The sequence below is a fragment of the Bison bison genome, unplaced genomic scaffold (assembly GCF_000754665.1).
Source record: "Bison bison bison isolate TAMUID 2011002044 unplaced genomic scaffold, Bison_UMD1.0 scf7180017864460, whole genome shotgun sequence".
NCBI lineage: Eukaryota > Metazoa > Chordata > Mammalia > Artiodactyla > Bovidae > Bison > Bison bison.
Genome location: NW_011495022.1, coordinates 3,434,701 through 3,444,169, shown reverse-complemented (window position 1 = coordinate 3,444,169; position 9,469 = coordinate 3,434,701). Strand labels below are relative to the sequence as shown.

The window sequence follows — 9,469 nt, the reverse complement described above, 5'->3', positions numbered from 1 at the left end:
CCCAAAAAAATAAAGTCTGCCACTATTTCCACTGTTTCCCCATCTATTTGCCGTGAAGTGATGGGACCAGATGCCATGATCTTCGTTTTCTGAATGTTGAGCTTTAAGCCAACTTTTTCACTCTCCACTTTCACTTTCATCAAGAGGCTTTTGAGTTCCTCTTCACTTTCTGCCATAAGGGTGGTGTCATCTGCATATCTGAGGTTATTGATATTTCTCCTGGCAATCTTGATTCCAGCTTGTGCTTCTTCCAGTCCAGCGTTTCTCATGATGTACTCTGCATAGAAGTTAAATAAGCAGGGTGGCAATATACAGCCTTGACGTACTCTTTTTCCTATTTGGAACCAGTCTGTTGTTCCATGTCCAGTTCTAACTGTTGCTTCCTGACCTGCATATAGATTTCTCAAGAGGCAGGTCAGGTGGTCTGGTATTCCCATCTCTTTCAGAATTTTCCAGTTTCTTGTGATCCACACAAAGGCTTTGGCATAGTCAATAAATCAGAAATAGATGTTTTTTAGCTCTCTCTAAATGTTTGATAGAATTCTCCTGTGAATTCATCTGGTCCTGGGCTTTTGTTTTTGGGGAGATTTTTGATCACAGCTTCAATTTCAGTGCTTGTAATTGGGTTGTTCATAATTTCTGTTTCTTCCTGGTTCAGTCTTGAACTTTTCTAAGTTCAAGTTCTAACTTTTCTAAGATTGAACTTTTCTAGACTCTGTCCATTTCTTCCAGGTTATCCATTTTATTGCCATATTGTTCATAATAGTCTCTTATAACCCTTTGTATTTCTCCATTGTCCATTGTAACCTCCCCTTTTTCATTTCTAATTTTGTTGATTTGATTCTTCTCTCTTTTTTTCTTGACGAGTCTGGCTAAAGGCTTGTCAATTTTATCTCCTCAAAGAACCAGCTTTTAGTTTTATTAATTTTTACTATTGTTTCTTTCATTTCTTTTTAATTTATTTCTGCTCAGATCTTTAAAATTTCTTTCCTTCTACTAATTTTGGGGTTTTTTTGTTCTTCTTTTTCCAGTTGTTTTACGTGTAAAGTTGGGTTATCTGTTCGATGTTTTTCTTGTTTCTTGAGGTAGGATTGTATTGCTATAAACCTCCTTAGAACTGCTTTTGCTGCATCCCATAGGTTTTGCGTTGTCATGTTTTCATTGTCATTTGTTTCTAGAAAATTTTTTATTTCCCTTTTGATCTCTTCAGTGACCTGTTGGTTATTTAGAAATGTGTTGTCTAATCTTCATGTGTTTGTGTTTCTTACAGTTTTTTTCTTGTAATTGATACCTAGTTGCATAGTGTTGTGGTCAGAGAAGATGCTGGATATGATTTCAATTTTCTTAAATTTACTAAAGTTTGATTTGTGACCCAAGATGTGATCTGTCCTGGAGTATGTTCCATGGGGCTCACATTTCTTTATCTGAGAAATAGGCACTTGAACTCGATAGTTTCTAAGGACCTTTGTAGTTTTCGAATTCTATGACTATGTAAAGTTTTGCTTTAATTTTTAAAATGTTAATACTGTAATGGCCTTCAGTGTTCTCAATACATTCTTCTACATAAGAAGTTATTTTAAAGTTTAAGGTACTCATAGTTGTCTGTAAGTGTCTTAGGAAATATTAATCATTTGAAAGGACATATGTGTAAAAGTTTAAAACCAGAAGCCTAGGAAATTTGCTTACTTTTTATTTAACATGTGGAATACTTTGAAAATAATAGAAGATTGGTTTTGAGCTAACATAGATTTTAATTATATAGTATTTTAGCAACATAGGCTTGTATTTTTTTGGGGGGGGGCACAAATGCATTACAAATGCCTTTATTTCAACTTCTGGGAAGCCTCCAAAAATTGGTATGAATATGGTACGCCTATATCATAGGTAGAATTTCTGATTGAAATGAAAAAAAGAGAAAAAGGTACCTTAGCCTATAGTTGAAAGCTTGGAAGTTCTTTAGGATATTACCCAACTGAGAATTTCATTTCCAGACTCTTGAGTATGTCTTCATTTCTCAGTATACAGCAACAGATATTTCCTGCTTACCTCGATTAATTTTTCTTGTGAAGTGTTAAGAGTGAACACATGTAATCACATTTAGCTTTTTACTTTGAGGCCATCTGGGGATAAGTTTTTTAAATTCTAAGTATAATTTTTAAGGAAAATGATGTTCATTGTTAAGCTGTGTAAACATGCCAAATCCATGATCTGTAGTGAAATAATTTCCCATGGCTAATGATTGTAATATCAAGGCAAAATGACTGTATTGCTCTTTTTGCATTTATTTTGTGTAATACCAAACTACTATTTTATAGCGTGATTTCCTGGCAAATGTTTAAATTCACTAATAAAATCATTTCATATATAAAAATTTATGCACACATTATAAAATATTAAGTAAAGATGTAGCTAAAATCTCCATATTCTCTTATGGAAATATAAAAATACTAGCTAAGTTATATTCATAAAAATGAAGAGAAGTGAAGAGAATGCAATCATTAAAAAAGGCAAAGTGACTGATTACCAAATCTGTTTTTACATTGTATAAACTTAAGAAAACGAGTGTGTATTAGTCATATGACAGTAGATCTTTCTGTAGAGATTTTTTTCCAAGAGCTGTCTTGCAAAACCTGTCTCTACTGTGGGGTAGAATTGTGACATAAGAAGAAAATATTGAGTGGTAGTTTATAACAGGCACATCTGCAAATCTAATATCTGGATTTGATACTGTTTAAGATGTTTTTGAAAACAAAGCATATGTTTTTGAATAGTTTGTTTTTGTATAGTGACTATAGTTTTTATTGATAGCAGTTATAATTTTAAAGATTGTATTCCTAGCTTCTTTTCTTAATTTTATGTACAGATAGGAATTTCATACACTATTAATGACTGTATTTGGTTCAGTTGTATTGTGTTAGCATTCTACTTGTTTGAAAAGCCTTTGAATCAGGAAAAGAATTATGATTATAATAAAAGATTTGCTTGTCAGCTGTCATTTTCTTCCTTGAGAATTATGGAGAATTAGGATACTCTTTAATAGTACATCATTGTTTATTTTGAAATTTAAAAAAAATTGAAGTAAACATGACATGTAACATTATACTGGTTTTAAGTATACAGCATAGTGTTTCAGTATTTATATATATTGTGAATTTATCACCATAATAAATCTAGTTAACATTCATCACCACACATAGATTTTTTTCCTGTGATGTATTTTGAAATTTTAATGAAGCAAGTAACTTTATTCATAGACAAGAGTTTTCTTCAGCTATTTTCATCATAAACTGCATCGCTGAATTTGCAATAAGAAGATTCACCATTAGTTTATTTCAGTGACCCAAGTGTACTACGGTACCATGCTAAAATATGTATTAATGCTGATACAGTACTTCAGTGTGGTTGCTTATTGTGTTCTACATGGGTCCAGGCCTGTCTACTTCTTTTGTAATGTGTAAAATTGGATGGGTGAGTCATTGATTTTGATGAAAATGACTTTGTAAATTGGTATTTTTTATTCTAACAGAAGATTGATAATTGTGATTTTTCTAATTTATGCAGAAATTTGTTTCCTGTTCAAGTGAAATTTGAACGGGAAATTACATATAGACCATTATATAATGCAAACTCAATAACATGTACAGAATGAAGCATATGTGTACTCTTAAAAATTTTTTTCCATTCTTCTTTCTTCCTTTTTCCTTTTTATGCATTAAATTTAGTGGCTGTAGCTCTTTAGGAAGCAGGTGCTGACCATCAGTGATTCTATATTTAGAAATATTCGTGCACAGACATTTTTAATATATTTGTTTTATTTAAGGCAACATAATATTAGTAGAATAAGGTCTTCTATTAAATGATTGTGAAAGTTAATAGTCAGTGATGCACTGTTCAGTTTTGAGATGTTTAGCATAGATCTCATATATTTTTCTGCTTATTAGGCAAGAAGTTATGAAATGGAATGGATGGGGATATAATGATTCCAAGTTCATCTTCAATAAGAAAGGACAAATTGAGTTGACTGGGAAAAGGTAACTGGTTTATTCTGTTTTGTTCCTTTTATTTAAATATCTATGAAAAATTTTAAACATAAATAACAAATGTAACATTAAATAATAGACATACATAAAAGTAGAGCAGATAATATAATGGCTTCTCCCTAGGTTTAAAAGTGACTAATACTTTGTAATAAATGCTTTTCTTTTTCTTTTGTGTATCAAATTCTGACATTGTCATGTCCCTTCTAAACATCTATATATATATATCCCTTAAAAGGACCTGGTAAAACCAATTATATAATACTGTTATCATACTCCTCAATATAACAGAAATTTTATAATACCTGGTTATCCATTTCACATTCCGTTTCTCTAATTGTCAAAGATGTCATTTTATAGGTATTTTGAATCAGGATCTAAAGATTGAGTGTTTATATTTTCAGTAGAATAATGTCTAATACAGTAGAAACTTGTCATGTAGAGATGGCTTTACAAAATCTTTGGGGGGAGGGGAGTGAATCTTTTCAACTTAGAAAAACCAACTTCCTCTCTTCTCAGATATTACCTTCATTTTTCTATCTTTGGGTGTTGAAGGCATAGCATCTTCACTCTATGTGAGGAGCAGATAGGCACTTTGTGCCCAGCACCATTGAAAGCATAAACCTCCTGTTTTCTGTGGAGTAGTGTGGCTTTGTAGTGGTTTATGTTAGCAGTGTATGTATGTTAAGTGAATGATTAATCACAGAAAGTGTCACAACTATTTATACCTTACTGTATGAACCCTTATACCCATTGTTTAGGATCTGGCTTTTATTTTGGGTGTTCTGACACTTGACTTGCCAGTTTTTCCAGAAAGGATCAGGTTACATGTGGCCGACATATGTGCAACACTCATAAGATATTAGAAAAAAATTAGAGCCCCGGTGCATTCATTTATGATTAGATTATTTCTTTTTCAGGGTGTAGAACACTTGTTATTGCCTTTTCTGATCTTAAGATATATAGAAAGCAAAATTTGTAATTTATATATTGTTTGGAGAGCATAAATTCAAAGCAGAGGGAATTCAGTCATCATGAGAGAAAGTTTTGTTCAGGTTGTAGTAGAATTAGAGAATTCTTCTGTTGACTTTGGACTTTGGAAGAGTGCTGCTGCCCTTCCAAGCAGAATGATTCCATAAAGGCTTCATTTCTTTTGCACTGTTGCCTCCTGAGTCCAAGTCCAGTGAGGGAGAAGGAAGAAAACAAGAGTACATCTGACTGGCAGAGCCTGCACAGGTAACCTTTGCTTCTCACTGAGCTACCCACTATGCAAAGGGTAATTCTGTGAACATGAAGATGGAATTTAAATGCTGTAGGGTTAAATATGTGCTGCATAAATTATTTAATAACTAAAACCAAATAACTGAATAATACTCAATTCCCACCATTACTTTATCACAGACAGGATAATAAACAGGATTGAATTGAATCATAGCTTTCTGTAGTCTCCTAGGGATAATGGTTAATATTTTTTTAATTAGAAAACACTTACAAATGTTCTTTAAGATAACAATAGCTATTATTTATTGAGTTCCTATTGAGTTATCTTAAAATAACCCTAAGTGGGTAGTGATGTATTCTTAGAAATAATTAGGAGATTGCGGATGAGGGAGGTTAAACACCTTACTTGAGGTCACCTGTGCAGTGGGAAATTGTGATTAAAACTGAAGTGCTTTTAAGGTTCATTCTTGTGCTATTTCTGTTATACTGTGCTGATAAAATATCATACTATCCATTGTATTGATCTTATTCTCTTTCCAGTCTCTGGAATCACTTTATAGGAGCCTTCTACACTCTATACACTGCTACAGTAGAGTTAGTCATATTGTAAAAAGATACTCTATGACTAAAGTTCCTGTTGTTCCAGAGTGGGGGTAAAGGACAGAATCATAAGAAGGTTGTGATTTACCTAAAAGAGAAAGTGAAATTTCTGACTGGAAAGGTTGAGTATTCACAGTATCAATTCACCAATTTGTATTAATAATATTAGATTGTAAGTCCAGTTTTAAAAATTCTTTGTGAAGACTTTTATTCTGGCATTGTAGTGGACTGACCCTTTGCCTTCTATAAGTAAGTAAGTGAAGTCGCTCAGTCGTATCCAACTCTTTGTGACCACATGGACTGTAGTCTACCAGACTCTCCATCCATGGAATTTTCCAGGCAAGAGTACTGGAGTGGGTTGCCATTTCTTTCTCCAAGGTTGCCTTCTATAACCACATAGAAAACATGGATAAAATACCACAAGAAAGAAAGATAACAGAGCTGGAAAAAAAGAAAGGGAAATCCATAGGTGCCAGAAACTGACTCCCAGTGAAAATCTATGGGGGTTCCTCTATTTCTGATCCAAGAACATTAAAAGGGTAGAAAAATTTTATGAGTGAATGTGGTTGGTTGTCTGTATATATTTTGGGGAGGTTAACTTTGGCATTTCAACCCCAGCCATTAATTTAGAAGCAATTATAAGCTTTCATAGATGTCAGGGGAAAATAAGAAGATTTTCCCTGAACACAGTCTATTTTCTGAACAGATTTGTAATTTGACAGTTTATAATCCTGTAGATTTATAATCTTGCCGTTCTTATTATTTCTAGATACAAATGAATTGAGTCCTCCTGAGTTTAAGCAGCAGAAAGCAATACTTCAGAGCTAATGCTATAGATTTCTATAAACTAAAAATTTTGAAAGATGTCATTATTCTTTGACTTTAAAAGTGGTTATACATTAATTGGAGCTTTCAAAGCATAAGTTAGGGATTAAATAGAGAGAATTTGTTTGGGTTTCCTGCACTTTGTATTTTTAGTAGCATAATTTTTAAAGTTTTATTTCATTATAAAAAGTTTTAAAATTGGTTAGCAGTTGTGGAACTCTAGGTCTCAGGATAGATGGTTGCATCTACTAATATTCTGCTGCTTCTGTGCACTGCCCCAGAGTGAGAGTTACTTTGTCTTTAGTCACATTAAATCTTTTTTTTTCTAAAGTGTGAACATTTATATTTAATTTGCATTTTGACAATTTGCACATAAATAACAATTTAAACCAGTATGTAAACATAAGATAGTTTGTTCCAGCAGAGTAAAAAGCCAATAACTTTGGTCAGTTTTAACTTTGAGTAGAAGGAAAAGAAAAAAAGCCACTGTTGATTGTGGGCTCAATGTTCACATGTGAGAGGCCTCAGAGGGAAAGTCAAATGGTAGAAAGAATTATGAAGTCTCAAACCACTGTAGTCACGTTAAATCTTGATGTGCACTTCCTTCTTGGATATTTGTGTCCACAGAGTTTTCTTTCCATTATAGAATGATTTCATTGGTCTTGAAAGTTTGCTCTGGTTCTGTATCTTCTATAATATAGTCTACTTTGCTCTTAAGAAAAGGTGGTAAATTGATCTCACCTTATATTTTACAACAAAAATCATTTCTTAAACTTTTCAAACCAATTATCAGTCATGGTAAAGATCTATTCTGAATGCAGAGTTTCAAAGAATAGCACAGAGAGATAAGAAAGTCTTTGCATGTGATCAATGCAAAGAAATAGAGGAAAATAATAGAATGGGGAAGACTAGAGATCTCTTCAAGAGAATTAGAGATACCATGGGAATATTTCATGCAAAGATGGCACAATAAAGGACAGACCTAACAGAAGCAGAAGATATTAAGAAGAGGTAGCAAGAATACCCAGAAGAACTATACCAAAAAGATAATGACCCAGATAACCATGTTGGTGTGATCACTCACCTAGAGCCAGATATCCTGGAGTGCGAAATCAAGTAGACCTTAAGAAACACGACTACGAACAAAACTAGTGGAGGTAATGGAGTTTCAGCTGAACTATTTCAAATCCTGAAAGATGATCCCATTGAAGTGCTGCACTCAATGTGCCAGGAAATTTGGAAAACTCAGCAGTGGCCACAGAACTGGAAAAGGTCAGTTTTCATTCCAATCCCAAAGAGAGGCAATGCCAAAAAATGCTCAAACTACTGCACAATTTCACTCATCTTACATGCTAGCAGAGTAATGCTCAAAATTCTCCAAGCTAGGCTTCAGTAATATGTGAACTGAGAACTTCCAGATGTTCAAGATGTATTTAGAAAAGGCAGAGGAACCAGAGATCAAGTTGCAAACATCTGTTGGATCATAGAAAAAGCAAGAGAGTTAGAAATACATCTACTTCTGCTTCATTGATTACACTAAAGCCTTTGACTATGTGGATCATAACAAACTGTGGAAAATTCTTAAAGAATGGGAATACCAGATAACCTTGCCCACTTCCTGAGAAACCTGTATGAAGGTCAAGAAGCAACAGTTAGAATCATACATGAAACAATGGACTGGTTCCAAATTGAGAAAGGAGTCTGTCAAGGCTGTATATTGTCACCTTGTGTATTTAACGTACATGCAGAGTATGTCATGTGAAATGCCAGTCTGGATGAAGCACAAGCTGGAATCAAGATTGCCAGGAGAAATATTAATAACTTCAGACATGCAGATGACACCACCCTTATGGCAGAAAGTGAAGAGGTACTAAATAAAGAGCCTCTTGATGAAGGTGAAAGAGGAGAGTGAAAAAGCTGACTTAAAACTAAACATCCAAAAAATGAAGATCATGACATCCAGTCCCATCACTTCACAGCAGATAGATGGGGAAACAATAGAAACGGTGACAGGCTTTATTCTCTTGGTCTCTAAAATCACTGCAGATGGTGACTGCAGCCATGAAATTAAAAGATGCCTGCTCCTTGGAAGAAAAGCTATGACCAACCTAGATAGCATATTAAAAAGCAGAGACATTACTTTGCTGAAAAAGATCAGTCTAGTTAAAGCTATGGATTTTCCAGTAGTCATGTATGGATGTGAGAGTTGGACTATAAAGAAAGCTAAGCACAGAAGAATTGATGCTTTTGAACTGTGGTGTTGGGGAAGACTCTTGAGAGTCCCTTGGACTGTAAGGAGATTCAACCAGTCTACCCTAAAGTGAATTAATCATGAATATTCACAGGAAGGACTGATGCTGAAGCTGAGACTCCAGTACTTTAGCCACCTGATGTGAAGAACTGACTCATTTAAAGACCCTGATGCTGGGAAAGATTAAAGGCAGGAGGAGGAGAAAACAGAGAATGAGAAGGTTGAATGGCATCACCAACTGGATGGACATGAGTTTTAGCAAGATCTAGGAGTTGGTGATGGACAGGGAAGCCTGGCGTGCTACAGTCCATGGGGTCACAAAAAGTCAGACATGACTGAGCGACTGAACTGAACTGAACTGAGCCTCTTAAATTATGTAATGTCTCTGTGCGTTAATGTCTTTCTTTTTTTACAAAATGGAGTAATATCAACTTTATAACATTATCATAAGTTAATATACATAACAAACTTAGAACAATACCTGGCATATGATAAGACTTGTTTACTAAAATGAAAATTTGGCCATTTAAAAATA

The 9,469-nt window shown here is 34.0% G+C and overlaps 1 protein-coding gene across 1 annotated transcript in view; it reads left to right on the top strand.

The window, feature by feature from the left end:
- AGPS (alkylglycerone phosphate synthase) overlaps nucleotides 1–9,469 on the top strand; it is a 130,361-nt gene that overhangs the window by 30,201 nt on the left and 90,691 nt on the right. Inside the window, 1 exon segment of the mRNA XM_010859774.1 lies at nucleotides 3,942–4,031. Within this exon segment, the coding sequence (XP_010858076.1) occupies nucleotides 3,942–4,031 (90 nt within the window).